The sequence below is a fragment of the Musa acuminata genome, unplaced genomic scaffold (assembly GCF_036884655.1).
Source record: "Musa acuminata AAA Group cultivar baxijiao unplaced genomic scaffold, Cavendish_Baxijiao_AAA HiC_scaffold_214, whole genome shotgun sequence".
Taxonomy (NCBI): domain Eukaryota; kingdom Viridiplantae; phylum Streptophyta; class Magnoliopsida; order Zingiberales; family Musaceae; genus Musa; species Musa acuminata.
Window position 1 is genome coordinate 1 of NW_027020484.1, and position 23,019 is coordinate 23,019.

The following is a 23,019-nucleotide window of genomic DNA, read 5'->3' on the forward strand; positions in this document are numbered from 1 at the left end:
AGATGGAAAGGTAGAGACCTATAAAGCAAGGCTAGTGGCTAAGGGGTATAGTCAAAGGCAAGGTGTTGACTACGACGAAACCTTCTCACCCGTAGCAATGCTAAAATCCATCAGAATTCTATTAGCTATTGCAGCACACTATGATTATGAGATCTGGCAGATGGATGTAAAAACTGCATTCCTCAATGGGAACCTCGAGGAGGAGATGTATGTGATGCACCCTGAGGGATTCGTGTCCAAGAACTGCCCAGATAAGGTGTGTAGGTTGCTTAGATCCATTTATGGACTAAAGCAAGCTTCCCGAAGTTGGAACATAAGATTTGATGAGGCAATCAGATCTTATGACTTCGTTAAGAATCAAGATGAGCCTTGTGTATACAGGAAGGTAAGTGGGAGTGCTATTATCTTTTTTGGTGTTATATGTGGATGACATCCTCATCATTGGGAATGACGTAGGAATGCTATCCACAGTAAAAGCTTGGTTATCTAGACACTTCTCCATGAAGGACTTAGGGGAAGCATCCTATATCTTGGGGATTAGAATCTATAGAGATAGATGCAAGAGGATGCTTGGCTTGTCCTAGTCCAAGTACATAGAAACCATTGTCAAAAGGTTTGGCATGGAAAATTCCAAGAGATGTCTCATACCGATGAGACATGGGATATCGCTTTCTACGAGTATGTCCCCAAAGACTATAGAAGAAAGGGCGAACATGAATATAATACCTTATGCCTCAGCAATAGGATCTATCATGTATGCCATGCTATGTACTAGGCCTGATATAGCGCATGCTTTGAGTGTCAAGAGCAGGTATCAAGCGGATCCAGGCTTGGAGCATTGGAAAGCAGTAAAGTGTATCCTTAAGTACTTGAGAAGGACTAAGGATCTTTTACTAGTATATGGAGGTAATAGCCTTAAGGTTGAAGGCTACACTGACTCAAGTTTTTAGTCTGATGTCGATGATAGCAAGTCGAATTCAGGGTATGTGTACACCTTGAATGGAGGAGCAGTGTGCTGGAAGAGTTCCAAGCAAGATACTACTGCTGACTCGACCACAGAGGCGGAGTACATTGCTGCATCAGATGCAGCAAAGGAGGGAGTATGGTTGAAGAAGTTCATTACAGATTTGGGAGTCGTTTCGGATAGCAAGAAGTCGACTTCCTTATATTGCGACAACTATGGGGCGATTACTCAAATAAGGGAACCCGGGTCTTATCAGAAGTGTTCTGAGGAGGTTCCAGCTTATCAGAGAGATCGTAACCCGAGGAGATGTAGTAGTGGAAAGAGTTTCATCCGAAGATAACATTGTAGATCCACTAACAAAGTCGTTGTCTCAAATTGTCTTTGAGCGTCACAGGGGTCTGAGGGGATTAGACACATAAGTGATTGACTTTAGGTCAAGTGGGAGATTGCTAGTCATAGGTGCCCAGCAAGCCAATCACGTGAGTGATGGCACGTGTGACTTGATACAAGATCTTTTTGCTTGTTATATTTTGGCGTATATCACTTTATAACTATTGCTTATGTGCATATATATATTGTGATGCCCTTGGATTTGTGCAATGGGAATCAGATCGTGATGAGATCACGATAATGAGATCGATTCACCTTTAAACATATATCCTAAATAATCCCGGTGTCATAGGTTACTAGAGAGGGACATTGTGATAACTGGATAGACTGGTGTGCTGTATACCCGTCCATATGATGGATGCAGCTGGTCTCATAGCTGCTCGTGTAGGGACACAAGGGATACAGTACAGGTGCTCATTGGATAATGAGTTCACTGATTGATCCGCTTACAGAATGCTGGATGGTTGATGATGCCTTATTGTCAAACAGCGATTCCCTAGTCCTAGTGGTATATCTGGTCCTTAGACTTGAGAAACCAAGGATGTCCTGTATGAGTGCTCCACTCTTTGATACCAGACTTATAGGTTTGGCTGTCCCAGATCTAGTACAACTGGTCATTGGGAGTGGTAGTCGACCTTACGAGGGCTATTGAGTGTCGATAGAGGATCATCCACTCTCGGCGTCATGAGAGGAATATCTCATGTGTTCTTGCCCAAACAAATCCCTAGCTAGGGTCATTCGGGTTGAGAGAGAAAGAGTTCTCCGGGAGAATCCGATTAGAGCGAGACTCGAGTAGAAATCGTATGGGTCTGACAGCACCATGCTCGATATACGGTCTCTGGGATATTAGATGGATGAGGGACTATAGGTACACGGTAATTAAGGACAGACAGGTCCAATGGATTGGATTCCCCTGTATCGTCTGGGGACTACGGCGTAGTGGCCTAGTACGTCCGTAGTCGATGAGTCGAGTGAATTATTACAGAGATAATAATTCACTGAGTTAGAAGGAGTTCTGACAGGTATGACTCACGGCCAGCTCGATATTGGGCCTAGAGGGTCACACACATATGGTAGGCATTGCGATGAGTAGAGGTTTGGATATGAGATATCCGACGGAGCCCTAGTCTTATTGGATGCAGATCCAATACCCACTAGGGGATGACCCATTAAGGTTTGATAGGGGACCTCTATAAATAGGAGGGATTCAGAGCCTCATAGGCTAGAGCCTTTGCTTGCCTTTCTTATTCTCCTCTCCCTCTCCACCTCAAAGCAGGCCTGGAGTTTTGAGGAGTGTCGTTGCAACCCTGCTGTGTGGATCACCGCTAGAGAGGAGGACGATTGACCTCCTTCGCCCTCTCCTAAGGATCTGCAAGGAAACAGGGATATACGATCTCCCTAGGTAATACAATATACTCTATATGCAGTTTTAAGTTTCGCGGACTTTGCGCACCAATCTTCACACGACGATGAACATCTTTTTGGGAATCGGGGATTTTGTTTTCTTGTTCTTCCGCTGCGTATATGATGTCGCCCCAAGATTTCCCAACACTTCATACATCGCAATCGTCCGTCTCGTGGGTCCCGCTATCGCATCCACGCTCTCTCTGCGCCTCCTCATGTGATTACAACTTAATCATAGGCACGCAGACCCGACAATAAACGAGAAATATAATGGAGGCTCGTAGACCCCAATAATAATAATCACAAGTACACACAACACATGATCCATGATCATCCGTCCACACATCATACATCACATGTATAAATAATCATCATCATGTATGACTACTAGATAATAATAAAAATAATAATCAACTAAACTTTTTAATTAATTAGTATTTTATGAAATCAGGGACACATAGCGAATTTCTTAATTCCTAGGGATATTTTTATAATTTAGACAAATGACATAAACTCAAATTTCTCAAATTCACAAGGGTAAAACTATCTTTTTGCCCAAAAACCCGAAGCCCCTCTCCCTCTTTGCTGTTGCTGCCGCCGCTGCCGCCACCCTACCGGCGGCAGTTTGTGCGGCGGAGGGTGGGGCCCTGCCCTCGCTTGCAGACGGCACGCCCGCTGGTGGCGCTGCCCTTGCAGGTGGGCGCCCCCGCGGGGGCCGCCGCCTCCGCGGGCGGTTCTGCCCGCGGGGTGGCGCCCGCAGGCGGTGCTGCCCTAGCAGGTGAGATTTTGACGTCAAAAGTTTCTTCAAAACACAACACACGCAGTTCAAAACCAATCTTGCACGAACAACCTGGCTGTGATACCACTGTTGAGAAAATCATGGGGGCGACATCACATGCGCAACGGAAGAACAAGAAAACAAAATCCTCGATTCCCAAAGAGATGTTCGTCGTCGTGCGAAGATTGGTGCGCAAAATCTGCGAAACTAAAAAACTATGTATAGAGTAGATTGTGTTACCTAGGGAGATCGTATATCCCTGTTTCCTTACAGATCCTTAGGAGAGGATGAAAGAGGCAAGCAAAGGCTTTAGCCTATGAGGCTCTGAATCCCTCATATTTATAGAGGTCCCCTCTCAAAACCTAATGGATCCTCCCCTAGTGGGTATTGGATCTGCATCCAATAACCCAAGCCTTTTAGATTAGTGGATCTCTATCCAATAATCTCTCATGGGTTCTTATTGGATCTCGTCCATGGGATCCAATAATTCAGGGGCTTATTGGATATCCAATAAGACAAGAGCTCCGTCGGATATCTCATATCCGAACCTCTACTCATCGCAATGCCTTCCATATGTGTGTGACCCTCTAGGCCCAATATCGAGCTGGCCATGAGTCATACCTGCTAGAACTCCTTCTGACTTAGTGAATTATTATCTCTGTAATAATTCACTCGACTCATCAACTACGGACGTACTAAGCCACTACGCCGTAGTCCCTAGACGATACAAGGGAATCCAATCCATTGAACATGTCTGTCCTCAGTTACCGTATACTTATAGTCCCTCATCCATCTAATATCCCAGAGACCGTATATCGAGCATGGTGCTGTCAGACCCATACGGTTTCTAGTCGAGTCTCGCTCTAATCGGATTCTCCCGGAGAACTCTTTCTCTCTCAACACGAATGACCCTGGCTAGGGATTTGTTTGAGCAAGAACATATGGGATATTCTTCTCATGATGCTGAGAGTGGATGATCCTCTATCGACACTTAATAGCCCTCATAAGGTCGACTACCACTCCCAATGACCAGTTGTACTAGATCTGGGACAGCCAAACCTATAAGTCTGGTATCAAAGAGTGGAACACTCATACATGACATCCTTGGTGTCTCAAGTCTAAGGACCAGATATACCACTACGACTACGGAATTGCTGTCTGACAATAAGGCATCATCAACCATCCAGCATTCCGTAAGCGGATCAATCAGTAAACTCATTCTCCAATGAGCACTTGTACTGTATCCCTAGTGTCCCTACACGAGCAGCTATGAGACCAACTGCATCCATCATATGGATGGGTATACAGCACACCAGTCTGTCCTGTTATCACGATGTCCCTCTCGAGTAACCTATGACCGAGATTATTTAGGATCTGTGTTTAAAGGTGAATCGATCTCATTATCGTGATCGCATTACGATCCGATTCCCATTGCACAAATACAAGGACATCACAATATATTTATGCATATATGCAATAGTTATAAAGTGATATATGCCAAAATATAATAAGCAAAAAGATTCTATATCAAGTCACACGTGCCATCAATCACGTGATTGGCTTGCTGGGCACCTATGACTAGCACCCTCCTCCTAGTGCATAGAGTTAGTCCTAAGTGAGATGTGTGAGGGAACTATTATAACTTGTAAATATTTTTTCCTAAATCTGTGAAAAGGAGAAAGTATTATAAGAGGGTAATTGGTCTTCACCCATTGAAGGAAGACTTATAGTGGATGTCGATAGCTTTAACGGAGGAGAAATCGGGATTGGATGTAGGTCACGATGATCGAACCATTATAAAATCGATTTACTGTCTTTTACTTTGCTGTTTACCTTTGACCTTTGCTAAAATCATTTTACTTGCTCACTGCTCTACTTCGTTATTACACCCCTCCTTATGCCACGATACAAATTGACATAATCATTTCTACTCTAACGGACACAAACACATGCAAGAGCAACGTAGATTGCATTTTCTTTTTTTTTATTCTCAACTCCCATAGCTCATGGTGTTATAACCCACCCCCTCATCGGTTATCTTTGAACTTTAATATCGAAGTAGAGTCGTTATAGAACTCTACATATTTCTTTATTTTGTAGGTCTCTCCGGATACTATATTACCGTTTAAGATGAACAAACGACCAGAACCTTGCCTCTAATTTTTTTCCTTGGTCCTCATTGAGCGCGAGACGTCAGCACTCGAGTAAAAGAAACTAGTTAGCTCCATCCTCTCCCTTCATACGAATGATTGAACCTTAACTCATCAAATCTCAGCCTGATATATTGGTAGATTTATTAAGCCTTAATCAAGTCTAATTTTGACTTAAGACAATTACAAACTCAAATCATATTACCATTAGTGGACACATTTCATTTAAGCTCAAAGCTCAAATATCAAATCATATTTAAGAAATTTTTTATTTAAATATCTACTACAAGCATGAGTCAAGCACTATTTCAAATATAGTATTTCTGGATCTTGTTTGCACTATATTTCAAATTTATTATACTAATAAATTTGTTTGCAAATTGTGTCCGAAGATTCAATGGTAAGGAATGTAACGATACTGTCCTCCTTTACTAATCCACACCAATAAGTAAGCACTTCCCAAACCCAGTAACAATTCGAAAGATCAACAATACTAGTCGTCATATACCTACCTCATCATAATATTAAATCTAGAAGCATTAGAATGGATTAATTAGCATAATGTCATTATGGCCAGAACACTATCCTTCGTTGTTTATTGATTCTAACGGTGGCTGATTGACCAACTCAGCCATCGACAGGAACATCTGGCTTTTCCAACCCGTTCAAATGTCACGTTCAACCATCGCACGCACCTTGTGACTACCTCTCGTGGCTGCTGCTGCTGCTTCGTCTTCTTCCTCTTCTTGGGTTTTGCTTTCGACAGCAAAAGGCCTACACCTTGTTCATGAAGGCACCACCCCTTTGTCTTTAATCATCATGGCCTTTGCCGAGTGGCCAAACCACAATACGTGTTGCTTGGGAAGCAATTCCAGTTCATCCGAGTTCCATCCACAACGGTCAATGCAAGAAATCTATCCCCAAAACAAAGGCTGGAGACAAGGCATCATAAACTGCTCCCCTTTTGTTGTTTGCTCACTGCCAAACTAATTATAATTTAACATGCAGCACAAATATTTCTTTTTGTTAACGAGAATAACAAGGATATAAACTCTGATGACAAGGGCGTTTTCGTCAGCGTGGGGCCAAAGAATCTTCTCACGCAGGACCTCGAAGACGTCAGTGCGCGTGTAAACGCGCTCCACCCATCTGTTATCCCGAAACTATCCCTGATTCTATGCTTAATACCGATTAGGTCCATACGGATCCCGGTTTATCAACAGCTTCCTCTCGATCCAACGGCAACGATTCCACGTGGTCCTCGTTGACAGACGTATCGACGAAATCCAACGGCCGTCTCCCACCGCGGAGTATTTGACCGAGATGAGCGCGTTTCCGACGCTTCCGACACCCAACGCGGCTGCCAGTTGGGCAGGTCGCTACGTGTCCGTCTCGGACGAGGAGAAGCGCTCTAAACCCGCACGTGCCCGTAGCTGTTCTCGCACCGCACGGTCGCCGCCGGTCGCCCGAGGGCGTCAGATAAATAACGCTCGGAAGGGAGTTCGACTGCTTGGATAACGCGAAATTAAATCGGAGCAGCAAAAAGATCGAAAGAAGCCCAAATTGAGAAGGAAATCAGAAACCCTAAGAGGAAGAGGAAACCGAATTCAGCTGCTGTTCTTCGAGCTAGATTACTTGAAGGTCGGATTTTTAGGAGATTTTTGGTCGCTCCTTGTCGAGGGGATTCGATTGGCACCGGGGAAGTGGGGGTTCTTTTGGATTCGAGATGGTGGCAGAAGCGGAGGTTATCCACCAGAGCCTCGACGTGCAGTGCCGCGTCGCTATGGAGATTGACGAGATCGTCGATATCTCCGCAGCGGCAGCGGCGGTAGCAGAGCTGGGACCCGAGGCTGCCGCGGTCACGGTTGATGTTACCGTTTCTGAGCTGGTTGGTTTAGACTCTTCTTCTTTCACCATTTATTTCTCTTTCTTGGCCCTTTTTCTTTGCTTTTTCCAAACTATTTTTTATTCTTTATGATTCTATCTTTATTCTTCGGTCTTGTTCTCGATTCCTCATATCATTTGAAAGATTTAGGGGCTGGAACCATAGATTTTTTATTTTGTTAGGAAACTCTGGAATATCCCATAGATCTCGCCATTTATTTTGCTAAAATTAGTTCTTGCTTTTAATGATTAGGTCTATAACCGTAGATCTTGATATGTTTGGTGTATGCTTTAGATTGTCATGTATTTTGCTAAAAAAATTATTCGCCTTCCCTAGTGATATCGGTGCAACCAAAATCATGTGTTTGTAATTGATTATCTCTCAAATACTCTTCGTTTAGTTCGGTAATAGAAAATTCATTATGCTCCATTTTTTCTGTTTCTGTTCAAAAAGTTCTTCTTGGGTTTATTTGTAGAAATCTTTACTTGGCTAATCTATTTTAGCACTTAGTTTCCGCTTGTTAAGCTTTCAGATCCATTTGTTTAGCTGCAGTAATTTATTAGGTAGCCTGGTGATGGACTCGTAAAGATATGTTTCTATGCTCTCTCAGCTTACGTTATGACCAAATTGACATAAAATCGATTGATATTAGCTTCTGGTTAGGTTATGTTGCTTTAAAGAGTTATTTTCCGAATAAAGAATATAGAATTTTTTTTCCCTGCACACAGTGAAAGATTAACTTCTGATTTGGAAATGATAATCGTGCATTGAAAGGCACAGAAGCAGGAAGGGTTAACGTGTATCATTATGCCTGTTAAATTAAATAAGTCATGCTGTCATCTCAAGAGTTGTTGAGCATCCCTGGTTGTTTGTATGTATCATCTTTCCCGAACTATTTAGCTCATTTCATTTGTTGTACCATTACCCTGATTTGGACTCTGATATATGTCTTTGTCTCCTGAACATGTTTGCCCCTATTAGGTTGGTTGCTTGTGTTTTGGTATCTGGTACTGTGTTTTATTATCTCGGTACTTTGGTTTCTATCTCCCTGCATTATTTGTCTTGTTTTCTGTGCATGTAGGAATTTAGAAAGTCAGATGCCATTTTGGATATTTCTGTAAAGCCACTTCTGTTTGTTCCCAGCATCCGGTCTGGTAGTTTTGCTGACATTGGGCACCGGAGATACATGGAAGATGAGCATATTCGTATTGACAATCTCTCATCACATCTAGGCTCTCTGCTTAGGTGCCCTATGCCTAGCGCCTTCTATGGGGTAAGAAATTGATCTACCTCTGATGTGGAACCGGCTTTGCATTAGTTCCTAACTAAAAGTTGGTAATGATGGGGTTTCCTATTTTTCTGCAGGTGTTTGATGGCCATGGAGGTCCAGATGCTGCTGCTTACACTAAGAAGCATGCAACTAGGTTTTTGTTCAAAGATGCTAATTTTCCTCGGGCATCAGAAGCTGATAACAATTTTGTAGAATCTGTAGAGAACTCTGTTCGGGAAGCATTCCTTCTTGCTGATCTTGCTTTGGCTGAGGACTCCACTGTTAGCAGTTCTTCAGGGACTACAGCTCTCACAGCTATGGTGTTTGGAAGGTTTGTTACTTTGTTTTTCTTCGTCTTCCTTTTGTGTTTTTGTTTCCATGTATCAGTTTTAGAGCTGTGTTAATCCTTTGCTGATCTGTCTTCCCTACTGGGTGCAGGATTCTCCTGGTAGCCAATGCAGGTGACTGTCGAGCAGTCTTATGCAGGAAAGGTGAAGCAGTTGATATGTCGCAAGATCATAGGCCCATCAATGCAGCTGAGCGGCAAAGAGTTGAACAGTCGGGGGGTTTTGTTGATGATGGGTACCTCAATGGCATCCTGTCCGTCACACGAGCTTTGGGAGACTGGGACTTGAAAATGCCGCGAGGTTCTCCCTCACCACTCATTGCAGAGCCAGAATTCAGGCAGGCAATGCTGACTGAGGACGATGAGTTTCTAATAATCGGTTGTGATGGAATATGGGATGTCATGTCAAGCCAACATGCGGTTGGTGTAGTGCGCAGGGGCCTCAGGCGGCATGACGACCCTGAGTGGTGTGCGAGGGAGCTCGTCATGGAGGCACTAAGGCTCAACACAGTTGATAATCTCACAGTGATCGTGGTCTGCTTTTCGGATGAATATGGTGGGTCCTCTGCTTCACCATGCCATGAGCCGGGGCAGCAGCAGCAGCAGCCCAGGACGAGGTGTTGCAAAAGCTTGTCGGTGGAGGCCCTCTGTAATCTGAGGAGCTTGCTGGATAATGGTGGTAGCAATTGACTGTAGTAGAACGTGGCTTCGATGTACATAAATTTGGTGACGATGCTGAAAATTTATAGTAAGTTATCATCCTAATTTTGGCTGCTCGAGGGGGTACAAACAGCAGCTAAACAGTTTTGTAGGTCGTCTTTGTTTCATTGTTTCTGTGGCCGGGGTGATGGAGGCACGGCATGTAAATAATTGTTTAGAAGTGATTTTAAACTTGATATATCAGCAATTATAGGTCCATATTCTGAGATACTTTGACATGGTCACAAGTTTCGACTTGCTTGCAAATTATGGATACAGTGCAAAGTGGGTAATGTGGCGGGTGACAGACGACGGGAGAAGGATGAGAAACATGGCAGCCGCCTTGTTTGACTGTTGGAAAAGAAAGAAGGCAGGTGGTCGTTTAATCAACTAACAGACCTTGTCTGTCTTTGATGTATATATCAATTCAAAACCATCCAGCAATAGATTTTTCCTCTGATGCAAACATGAACTTTAGTGTCAGTGATTTGTGGGTGCAATGATATTGAGTTAATTCAATAATTCTATAACAATAATAAATAATATGAACACAAACTCAACCTTTATATCAAGTTTTTCAGGTCGGAAAAGATTGTAGAACAGCTGATAAGAAGAAGGAACGATATGAAAGGGGAATGTACTACAACAAACCACAAATTAACACTCTACAGTATGGATATAAGTAGGGTCATAATCATACCACTTCGATGCATCAAAAACTCTTCACAGAAAATTAAAATTTGACAAACCAATTAATGATGGATCCAGACGCATGTATATATATATATTTTGAACCTTCAACCTTTAATACGAGGGTTTAACAAACAACCACCAAACCATTGTTTAAAGTGTCACATTATGTGTTGACTTCATATTGTTGAGTATTTGATTTAAGACCAATTTCGATCGCATAATTATTGGACGGAACTTTGTGGCCAAATTTATTTGCATTTTGGTTTGAGGGCACCCCTAGCTAGATTCGATTATATTGTCATTAGGGGATACTTTGTAATCAAATTCAATTGTCTTGTTATTAGGGAACACTTCATGGCTTAATCACGTGATCATTAGGCGACGTTTCATAGTCAGATTCAATCAGGTTGTTATTAGTACATGCTTCATGCTATATTCAATCACATTATTATTAGAAAATGCTTCATGGCCACATTTGGCCTTATCCTCATTAATGAATAATTCATGATTGGATTTGGTCACATGGTCAATATAAGATACTTCATGGTCAAATTTGATAGATTATATCCCATCATCATTACGATAGATTCAATCACATCATCATTAGGAGACACTTCATGATGGGATATGAAAAAATCATCATTATGAGACACTTAATTGCTAAATTTTTCCATGTTGACATTAGAGTAAGATTTATGGTTGGATTTGGTTATGCCACATCCCAGAGTTTTTAAAAAATAAAATATTATTTTAATATTCATAATTAATGAAAGATTTTTTATTTTTAAATTTAAATTCTTATCTTTATAAAAATAAATATTATATTTTTAACTAGAAAAAGGATCACATCTTGTTGGTAGGATTACAAGTGACAAAAAAAAAAGCTCTTCTACCTAAGCCTCATATCTATTACAAAATAGTATGTTATTTTAAAAGTAAATATAAGATAAAAATATATCAACAATTATATATATCGGTAGAAATCTTTAAAAATTTATAAAAATAATTTTAATATTCATGAGACATATACAAATATCAAAAAATTACTACAAAATGGTAACACATCAATTCATTTTAAAACTCATATATTGAAAAAATAATGATAATTCTAATGTAGTAAATAAAATCATGTATCGATTATATATAACACATCTCAATGATATACATAATAATCAAATAACAAGAACATACATCACACCCGATGGTGTACTCTCCCAATAGCAAATAGAAATACATATTCTACGGGATAGATTCTTTCGAACAATATATAGAAAAAATCCATATTACATTCCCAATTGTGAATGGTGTAGTATTTGTCACTCGTCCAAGTGGGGATACATTCCTTTAAATAGTGGATGGAGGAAACATATAACCATCATGTTTGATAACCCGTTAATCTTTAAAGGGAATTGCCCTACTTACCCTTGTTAGGGATACAAAAATAACAATGATCATTTATTTACATTTATTCATTCACGCATGTATCCAAAAATACTATGATAAAATATTATGAGAGACCATGATTAATTGATAATCTTTTAGACTATGTCCATTAGTGACTCTACATTATAATGGGCTCGTAGCTCATTTCACATGTTGCACTTCTAATGTAGTATATCACTAGTATAATCACATATACTATATGGTAATAGTCATATTAATATCATAAATTTAATTTAAAAAAAATAAAAAACCAATAATCATTTATAAATGATAAATTCATATAAAATATTTAAGTTCATCAAATCATAAAAACATGAGAGATCAATTTCTCAATAGTTCTCAATCAATCAAAATCATAATGGGAATAGCTTAATTGACTTAAATAAACCCAATTCAACTAGGATATAACGGAACCAATCTCAAATCCTTATAGAATCAATTTAGAATCACCCTACACTGATTTAATTTATATTTAATAGATTTCAATTAGATTAAGTAGTTTCAACTAGTAAAGTTGGTTTAGAATCACCCTAAACCAATATGAACTGATTAAACTTGTCTACTTCAATTAATTGACGAGCTCAAAATAACAAAAGAAGAGAAACTTGGACTGTGTCATATAGTGCTAGCCTAGATCGAATCAACCCACCTAAGTCTTGGATGGATCACATGCGCCATATGTTGAATCTCGGATTTTGATGATGAAGTCAATTGTCATTTGTTATCTAATCTATGTGTTGAGATAAGTGTGCAGGATTAACTACGATGAGAGTAAGACAAGCAGCAGGTGTTGCGCCGGAGTCAAGATCATGATCACGTTGGGAGTTCGAGAGTTCGACGGAAGTTTGGACGGTCGTCAGAGGTTCAGCGAGAACAGATCCGAGAAGTCCAGAAGCTAGCCAAGCGAAGCTCATCGGAACTCGCAAAGTGGATCGTCGCAAAATCCAGGAGTATGCCGGATGTCTGCAGAAGGATCACCGAGGGTTTATCGGATGATCGACGGAAGTTGGCCGGAAACTCGCCGGAAGAAGCGATTGACGCATCGGAGCAAAGCTGCAGAAGTTGTCTTAGAGTTAATCGTAGTTAGCATGATGATTAAGCTTGAAAATGGGAGGTGATCCCATTAGCTTAATCTTGGGGCAATTGGGCCCCTGAAAAGATTCAAATTGGGCCGAATGGAGCGAACCATTCGGACCCTGATTGCACCAGGAGGTGCAACCGCCCCAGCCAGGAGGTGCAACCGCCAGGGCTGTGAGGTTGGGAGGTGCAACCGCCCCAGCCAGGAGGTGCAACCGCCAGGGCTGCGAGGCTGGGAGGTGCAACCACCCCAGCCAAGAGGTGCAATCGCCCAGAGCTCAGTCTTCGAGCTAGACTGGGCGGTGCAACCTCCTATGTCAAGAGGTAGCACCGCCAGAGCTCAAGTTTCGAGCTCTGCCAGGCGATGCAACCACCGAGCTCAGTCTTCGAGCTCTGGCAGAGAGGTGCATCAGCCTGAGCTCAGTCTCGAGCTCTGCCAGGTGATGCAACCATCGAGCTCAGTCTTCGAGCTCTGGCAGAGAGGTGCATCAGCCTGAGCTCAGTTTCGAGCTCTGCCAGGCAACCACCGAGCTCAGACTTCGAGCTCTGCCAGGCGGTGCAACCACCAAGCTCAGTCTTCGAGCTCTGCCAGGTGATGCAACAATCGAGCTCAGTCTTCGAGCTCTGGCAGAGAGGAGCAATCGCCTGAGCTCAGTCTTCGAGCTCTGCCAGGCGGTGCCACCTCTCCAGTCAAGAGGTGCAACCGCCTGATCCCAGAATTTTGGGATTTGATCGATTTGATCGTTTTGAGCTCCAAATTTGAACTGGGTTGGGGCCTATAAATACCCCACCCATTCAGCACTGAAAAGATACAGATCCACACCGAATTCTTGATCTTTTCAGTGATTCTAAGAGCTCAAATTTGTGTAAAATCCTAAAGTTCTCCTCCTTCTGTTCTTCAAGTTTTGAGTTGTAAAGAGAGGAGAGAAAGGATCTGTAAAGGTTGTCTCCTGAGCCTGTCAAAAGGAGAGAAACTGTAAAAGGGCAGTTAGCCTTCGCCCATTGAAGGAAGGCAGCTAGTTGACGTCGGTGACCTCGTCGGAGGAGGAAGCCAAAAGTGGAGTAGGTCAAGACTGACCGAACCACTCTAAATCTCTGGTTTGCTTTTACCTTGAGCACTTTATCATTACTGCAAACCTCCTACATTGCTACTGCCCTCTGCGCCTTTTACGAACGAATTTCTAAGCTCTGATCTTTCAGAATCTGCATTCAAACGTAAATCGTGTTTTCGTACGATCTTCACACTGCGGTTTACGCTTACATTCGGATTCCATTTATAACTGCAAATTGCTTTTTACGTAAAACGCTTTTCAAGGTTCAAAACTACATTTAGACGTAAAATTACGTTTAGACGTAAAACTGCGTTTAGACGCAAAACTGCGTTTAGACGCAAAACTGCGTTTAGACGTAAAACTGCGTTTAGACGTAAAACTACGTTTAGACGCAAAACTGCGTTTAGACGTAAAACTGCGTTTGGACGTAAAACTGCGTTTGGACGTAAAACTGCGTTTGGAAGTAAAACTGCGTTTGGACGTAAAACTGCGTTTGGACGTAAAACTGCGTTTGGACGTAAAACTGCGCTTAGACGCAAACTGTGCTTAGACGCAAACTGCGCTTAGACGCAAACTGCGCTTAGACGCAAACTGCACTGTGATTATGCTTTTATATCGAAATCATTTTTTATCGGACGAACGCAGCTTTCGTTTTTAAATCGCTGAAAGATTTCCGCTGCACTAATTCACCCCCCCCCCTCTTAGTGCTCTCGATCCTAACAATTGGTATCAGAGCAAGGTTAACTCTCTAAAGGATTAAAACCCAAGAGAGATGGCATACGCCGGAAACCAAGAGGGGCATTCGATTACACGTCCACCCATGTTCAGTGGAACGGACTACACTTACTGGAAGACCCGAATGAGGATCTTTCTTATTTCTATGGATTTTGAATTATGGAATCTTGTCGAGAATGGTTTTTCAAAGTCTTCTCTTCCAAGGATCGATTGGAATGAGTTGGACAAGAAGGCTTTCACTCTTAATGCAAAGGCTATGAATGCCTTATTTTGCGCACTTGATAAAAACGAGTTTAATCGTGTTTCAACTTGCGAAACTGCTTTTGATATTTGGCACACACTTGAAGTGACCCACGAGGGCACAAGTAGAGTGAAAGAGTCAAAAATCAATCTGTTGCTGCATTCTTTTGAACTTTTCCGAATGAAACCGAGTGAAACCATTGGCGACATGTTTACCCGTTTTATGGATGTCGTCAACAGTCTAAAAGGACTCGGAAAAAGTTTTTCGGATTTTGAACTCGTAAATAAAATACTAAGATCCCTTCCTAAAAGTTGGGATCCTAAAGTCACTGCCATTCAAGAGGCAAAAGATCTGCGCAACTTCCCTCTTGAAGAACTAATCGGGTCATTAATGACCTACGAAATGACTTGCAAAGCTCATGAAGAGCAAGAAGACATCCTTCCAAAGAACAGGAAGGATATGGCACTTAAAACTTCTGAATGCCACTTGAGAGAAAACTCAAGTGATAAGGACTGTGATGATGACTTGGCACTTTTGACAAGAAAGTTTAAGAAATTCTTCAAAAGAAACAAGTTTAAAAACGATGTGAAAAATAAACTTGAACCCAAGAAGGACCAAGTGATCTGCTACGAATGTAAAAAGCCGGGACACTACAAGAATGATTGTCCCCAAGTCAAAAGAAGAACATCAAAGAAGAAGGCTCTTCAAGCAACATGGGATGACGCAAGCGCATCTGAAGAAGAAGAGTCCAACACCGAGCAAGTTGCTCATTACGCCTTTATGGCCATCGAAGAGGAGGTAACGGATTTATTAGATGCTGATTTATCTTTCGATGAATTATTAAATGCCTTCCATGATTTATTTGATGAATGCAAAGTTATAAATAGAAAATACAAGTTGCTAAAAAAGGTACATGATAATCTTACTTGTGAGTTTGATAAGTTAAAAGTCGAACATCATGATAGTTTAAATTCATGTATCAAATGTCATGATTTAGAAACTATACAAAAAGAAAACTTGCTACTTAAGGACACCTTGAAGAAATTCGAGGTTGGTAGCAAGTCATTAAACATGATCCTTACAAACAAGGGTCATGCTCCCAAAAGAAGTGGGATTGGATTTGTGAGGAGTCCTCACCAAAATCCAACTACCTTTGTAAAAGGCTCCATCTTACATGTTCAACACCAAACCAAGTGCAACTTTTGTTGCAAATCTGGACACAAGACACATTGTTGTCCTTTCAAGAAAATAAGTCCAAACAAATTAATCTGGGTTCCTAAAGGAACCATGATAAACTCTATGCAACATGATAGAAAATGTAGATCTATTTATGAGGCACCCAAAAGCAAATGGGTACCTAAACATCATCCTTTCTTGTAGAAAACTAAACCATCGCAAGCTAGGAGCAAGAGATGGTACCTTGACAGTGGATGCTCAAGGCATATGACCGGAGATTCATCCCAATTCTCTAAGCTCTCTAGCATAAACGAAGGATATGTCACCTTCGGAGACAACAACAAGGGTAAAATCATTGGCAAAGGAACCATAGGTAACAAATCCAACTTTTCTATTGAAGATGTTTTGCTAGTTGATGGTCTAAAACATAACCTCCTAAGCATTAGTCAATTATGTGATAAAGGATATATCATCAAATTTGAATCTAATGCTTGCGTCATTGAAAAACCTCACAAAAACATATCTATGATTGCATTAAAACAAAATAACGTATACACTATTGACATCGATGATTTATGTAATGAAACATGTTTTTCTGCTTTAAATGAGAATGCTTGGATATGGCACAGAAGATTAGGTCATACTAGCATGAAGCTAATCACTCAAATATCATCCAAAGAACTTGTAAGAGGAATTCCTCATATCAAGTTCATCAAAGATAATGTATGTGATGCCTGCCAATTAGGTAAACAAATTAAGAGTAGCTTCAAATCTAAAAATCAAGTAAGCACCTCTAGGCCCTTACAATTGATCCATATGGATTTGTTCGGACCCATCTCCACATCAAGCATAGGAGGTAGCAAATACGCTTTCGTCATCATAGATGACTATAGCAGATACACATGGACTTACTTTTTAAAACAGAAAAGTGAATGCCTTAGATCTTTTACCAAGTTTTGCAAACTCGTTCAGAATGAGAAAGGTTCTATGATTTCGTCAATTAGAAGTGATCATGGTGGTGAATTTCAAAACCATGATTTCCAAGAATTTTGTGAACTCAATGGATACAACCATAATTTCTCTACTCCTAGAAACCCTCAACAAAATGGAGTTGTAGAAAGAAAAAATCGAAATTGACAAGAAATGGCAAGAACCATGTTAAATGAACATAACCTACCCAAATATTTTTGGGCCGAAGCCGTAAATACTGCATGCTATATCTTAAATAGAGTTCTAGTGAGACCTCTACTAACCAAAACTCCCTATGAGTTATGGAACAATAAAAAACCCAACGTTTCATATTTCAAAATCTTTGGGTGTAAGTGTTTTATCTTGAATGAAAAAGACAACTTAGGAAAATTTGATGCTAAATCCGATGAAGGAATCTTTCTTGGTTATTCTACAGTTTCTAAAGCCTTTCGTATCTTTAATAAAAGAACTCTAATTATTGAAGAATCCATTCATGTTGTTTTCAATGAGACTTCTGAACTCACGAAAAATGATCTTGATGATGATGTTAATTTTGATTCTTTAAATTTAAACGAGACCCCGTCTCCAACTAGCAACTTGGATGCATCCACTTCTCAGATTTCCTTACCCAAGGATTGGAAGTATATAGATGCTCATCCTAAGGAGCTAATCTTAGGAGACACATCAAAGGGAGTTCAAACACGATCTTCTCTTAAAACCTTTTGTGCAAATACCGCCTTTCTCTCCCAAACTGAACCCAAATGCGTTGATGAAGCCATGAAAGATGATTCATGGATTATCGCAATGCAAGATGAATTAAATCAATTTGAAAGAAATGGGGTGTGGAAGCTTGTTCCTAGGCCAAATGACCATCTAGTTATTGGTACTAAATGGGTCTTCAGAAACAAGCAAAATGAAAATGGTATCGTGGTTAGAAATAAGGCTAGATTAGTGGCCAAAGGTTTCAACCAAGAAGAAGGTATCGATTACGAAGAAACCTTCGCTCCTGTGGCACGATTGGAAGCCATAAGGATGCTCCTTGCCTACGCTAGCAGTAATAATTTTAAGTTGTTTCAAATGGATGTTAAAAGCGCCTTTCTTAATGGCTTTATTTCTAAAGAAGTCTATGTTGAACAACCTCCTGGATTTGAAAATAATAGTCTCCCTAATCATGTGTTTAGATTAACTAAAGCTCTCTATGGTTTAAAACAAGCTCCTAGGGCTTGGTATGAGAGACTTAGTTCTTTTCTTATTGAAAATAATTTCATAAAAGGTAAGGTTGATACTACATTATTCATCAAGAACTTTGAAAACAATTTTCTCATTGTTCAAATTTATGTTGATGATATTATCTTTGGTTCTACAAATGAATCTCTTTGTGAATCCTTTGCGAAAACTATGAGTCATGAATTCGAAATGAGTCTAATGGGAGAGTTAACATTCTTCTTAGGCCTACAAATCAAACAACTAAGCAATGGCATCTTTATTAGTCAAACCAAATATGCTGTGAGTTTGCTGAAGAAGTTCAAAATGAATAATTCAAAAGCCATTGACACTCCTATGAGCACCTCCACTAAGTTTGAAATTGATGAGAATGGAGAAAGCTTCGATCAAAAAACCTATAGGGGTATGATAGGAAGTTTACTTTACCTCACTGCCACCAGACCAGACATCATGTTCAGTGTAGGACTTTGTGCTAGATTTCAATCAGACCCTAAGATATCTCATCTCAAAGCAGTCAAAAGAATACTCAGATATCTTAATGGAACTACCAATCTAGGATTATGGTACCCAAAATCAGAAAATTTTGAATTAACAGCTTATGCTGATGCGGACTTCGCTGGCTGTAGACTAGACAGAAAAAGCACATCAGGATCATGTCAATTTTTAGGACATGCCCTTGTATCCCGGTCATCTAAGAAACAAAACTCGGTTGCTCTATCAACAACCGAAGCTGAATACATTGCAGCAAGTGCATGCTGTGCACAAGTTGTATGGATGAAAAACACTTTAGAAGATTACAAAGTGAATCTTAAAGATATTCCCATTAAATGTGATAACACGAGTGCAATATGCTTAACTAAAAATCCTATACAACACTCAAGAACAAAACACATTGATATTAGACATCACTTTATACGAGATCATGTCACTAATCATGATGTAACCATAGAGTTTATTGATACCAAACATCAACTAGCTGATATCTTTACAAAACCCCTATGTGAAGAACAATTTGATTACATAAGAAGAGAATTAGGAATGTTGATGTGTCCGAATACATGATGAATAGTTAAAATTATTTTTCGGATGGTATTACTGTTACATGCCTTGACATCGCTTGATCAAATAACATGTTACAAATTATGTGACAAATATTTTTAACCAAATGCATGTAAGAAGTTCATTTTTCGGTTTGAATGCTATGAAAACTTTTTGAAAAAATGACTTTCTTCCTTCAAGCAACAAACAATAAAGAGATATTCAAAGTATTATATGACTTCCTTTATGTGCTTGATAATGCTATCATGCTTTTTGTTGATGACAAAGGGGGAGAAACATATGAATTGATAAACACTATGTCATAGCTGAACTGCCATAATCATGTCTATGTTATAGTTGCAAATACTTGAGTGATGCTATAAACAATGTTATAGTTATGCCATCCTTGCATCACCAAGAGATATGTATAGTTGCAAATACTTGAGTGATGCTATAAACAATGTTATAGTTATGCCATCCTTGCATCACCAAGAGATATGTGAACATGTTTGCATCATGTCTTGATTTGATATTCTATATTGTGAAGAAAATGCAAACTTGCTAGAAAATCTCAAATGTGTGCATCATGTAAAAAGTCCTTCGTAGCTTTATATGATTACATGATGAACAGTTACAAACACTATCATACAAACTTGATGATGTATGTCATGCCTTGACATCATTCTTGAAGAGATACATCATGATGGGCATCATGATGGGAGCATTGATAAGTTTAACTGATCTAACTTATCAATACGTCACTTGAATTCTTTGGTCTTGAATTCAAGGTTGACTTATCTCAACTATGGCATATAGATAGGGGGAGTTAAGGACAACTCCTTTATCAATTGATTGTCATCATCAAAAAGGGGGAGATTGTTGAATCTCGGATTTTGATGATGAAGTCAATTGTCATTTGTTATCTAATCTATGTGTTGAGATAAGTGTGCAGGATTAACTACGATGAGAGTAAGACAAGCAGCAGGTGTTGCGCCGGAGTCAAGATCATGATCACGTTAGGAGTTCGAGAGTTCGACGGAAGTTCGGACGGTCGTCGGAGGTTCAGCGAGAACAGATCCGAGAAGTCCAGAAGCTTGCCAAGCGAAGCTCGTCGGAACTCGCCTAGTGGATCGTCGCAAAGTCCAGGAGTATGCCGGATGTCCGCAGAAGGATCACCGAGGGTTTATCGGATGATCGACGGAAGTTGGCCGGAAACTCGTCGGAAGAAGCGATTGACGCATCGGAGCAAAGCTGCAGAAGTTGTCTTAGAGTTAATCGTAGTTAGCATGATGATTAAGCTTGAAAATGGGAGGTGATCCCATTAGCTTAATCTTGGGGCAATTGGGCCCCTGAAAAGATTCAAATTGGGCCGAATGGAGCGAACCATTCGGACCCTGATTGCACCAGGAGGTGCAACCGCCAGGGCTGTGAGGTTGGGAGGTGCAACCGCCCCAGCCAGGAGGTGCAACCGCCAGGGCTGCGAGGCTGGGAGGTGCAACCGCCCCAGCCAAGAGGTGCAACCGCCCAGAGCTCAGTCTTCGAGCTAGACTGGGCGGTGCAACCTCCTCTGTCAAGAGGTAGCACCGCCAGAGCTCAAGTTTCGAGCTCTGCCAGGCGATGCAACCACCGAGCTCAGTCTTCGAGCTCTGGCAGAGAGGTGCATCAGCCTGAGCTCAGTCTCGAGCTCTGCCAGGTGATGCAACCATCGAGCTCAGTCTTCGAGCTCTGGCAGAGAGGTGCATCAGCCTGAGCTCAGTTTCGAGCTCTGCCAGGCAACCACCGAGCTCAGACTTCGAGCTCTGCCAGGCGGTGCAACCACCAAGCTCAGTCTTCGAGCTCTGCCAGGTGATGCAACCATCGAGCTCAGTCTTCGAGCTCTGGCAGAGAGGAGCAATCGCCTGAGCTCAGTCTTCGAGCTCTGCCAGGCGGTGCCACCTCTCCAGTCAAGAGGTGCAACCGCCTGATCCCAGAATTCTGGGATTTGATCGATTTGATCGTTTTGAGCTCCAAATTTGAACTGGGTTGGGGCCTATAAATACCCCACCCATTCAGCACTGAAAAGACACAGATCCACACCGAATTCTTGATCTTTTCAGTGATTCTAAGAGCTCAAATTTGTGTAAAATCCTAAAGTTCTCCTCCTTCTGTTCTTCAAGTTTTGAGTTGTAAAGAGAGGAGAGAAAGGATCTGTAAAGGTTGTCTCCTGAGCCTGTCAAAAGGAGAGAAACTGTAAAAGGGCAGTTAGCCTTCGCCCATTGAAGGAAGGCAGCTAGTTGACGTCGGTGACCTCGTCGGAGGAGGAAGCCAAAAGTGGAGTAGGTCAAGACTGACCGAACCACTCTAAATCTCTGGTTTGCTTTTACCTTGAGCACTTTATCATTACTGCAAACCTCCTACATTGCTACTGCCCTCTGCGCCTTTTACGAACGAATTTCTAAGCTCTGATCTTTCAGAATCTGCATTCAAACGTAAATCGTGTTTTCGTACGATCTTCACACTGCGGTTTACGCTTACATTCGGATTCCATTTATAACTGCAAATTGCTTTTTACGTAAAACGCTTTTCAAGGTTCAAAACTACATTTAGATGTAAAATTACGTTTAGACGTAAAACTGCGTTTAGACGCAAAACTGCGTTTAGACGTAAAACTGCGTTTAGACGTAAAACTGCGTTTGGACGCAAAACTGCGTTTGGACGTAAAACTGCGTTTGGACGTAAAACTGCGTTTGGACATAAAACTGCGTTTGGACGTAAAACTGCGCTTAGACGCAAACTGTGCTTAGATGCAAACTGCGCTTAGACGCAAACTGCGCTTAGACGCAAACTGCACTGTGATTCTGCTTTTATATCGAAATCGTTTTTTATCGGACGAACGCAGCTTTCGTTTTTAAATCGCTGAAAGATTTCCGCTGCACTAATTCACCCCCCCCCTCTTAGTGCTCTCGATCCTAACACCATATATGCCTATCCCAAGTAATAGGTTGAGTGAGGTATAATGGGTTGGATAGAGAGATGACAATGTGTCTTATGCTAATTGCATAACAGGGCGAGCCTAGCTTCATGGGTCAAGCTGAGCCTCACTCATAAGTTAGGCTAAGCCTTATCACTAAACTAGACTATGGTTGGCTTGCAAATTCAATTATACCTAGCCATATGATTTGGGTCACGTTTGACCACATGGGCTAGGTCGTGTTCGGCCATATGAGTTGGATCTGTTAGGAACGAGTCGACACTAAGAGAGGGAGGGGGGGTAAATTAGTGTAGCGGTAAAAATATCGGTTCTAAAAATATTTTGTATGATTAAAATCGATTTCGAAAATGCTTAACTTTGAAAGCAATAAGAAGTCAACTTGTAGTTAAAGTAAAGTGCTCAAAGGAAACATAAACTAGATTTTTATAGTGGTTCGGTCGTTGTGACCTACATCCACTCCATCGATTTCTCTTTTGTCGAGGCCACTGGCATCCACTATCAGTCTTCTCTCAAA

At 41.1% G+C, this 23,019-nt stretch overlaps 1 protein-coding gene across 3 annotated transcripts; it reads left to right on the forward strand.

Moving 5' to 3' along the window:
- The first annotated feature begins 7,060 nt into the window (after positions 1-7,060).
- Positions 7,061-10,125, forward strand: LOC135657029 (probable protein phosphatase 2C 47). 3 transcript variants are annotated; one of them, XM_065175910.1, is made up of 4 exons: positions 7,061-7,574; positions 8,653-8,844; positions 8,937-9,172; positions 9,280-10,125. In XM_065175910.1, the coding sequence occupies exons 1-4, from the start codon at positions 7,413-7,415 to the stop codon at positions 9,875-9,877; spliced, it is 1,188 nt and encodes a 395-aa protein (XP_065031982.1). In that variant the 5' UTR covers positions 7,061-7,412; the 3' UTR covers positions 9,878-10,125. The 3 variants fall into 3 exon arrangements, with proteins under 3 accessions (XP_065031982.1, XP_065031983.1, XP_065031984.1); XM_065175912.1 differs by having other exon boundaries at positions 7,413-7,574; positions 8,715-8,844; XM_065175911.1 differs by lacking the exon at positions 8,653-8,844 and having other exon boundaries at positions 7,062-7,574.
- The last annotated feature ends 12,894 nt before the right edge of the window (positions 10,126-23,019 follow it).

What these genes read in the sequence shown, in the direction of transcription:
- LOC135657029 (XM_065175910.1), top strand. Translation starts at nt 7,413, where the DNA reads ATGGTGGCAGAAGCGGAGGTTATCCACCAGAGCCTCGACGTGCAGTGC. An exon ending in ATGTTACCGTTTCTGAGCTG is followed by an intron (nt 7,575 to 8,652) that starts GTTGGTTTAGAC and finishes CTGTGCATGTAG; the next exon opens with GAATTTAGAAAGTCAGATGC. An exon ending in ACAGCTATGGTGTTTGGAAG is followed by an intron (nt 9,173 to 9,279) that starts GTTTGTTACTTT and finishes TACTGGGTGCAG; the next exon opens with GATTCTCCTGGTAGCCAATG.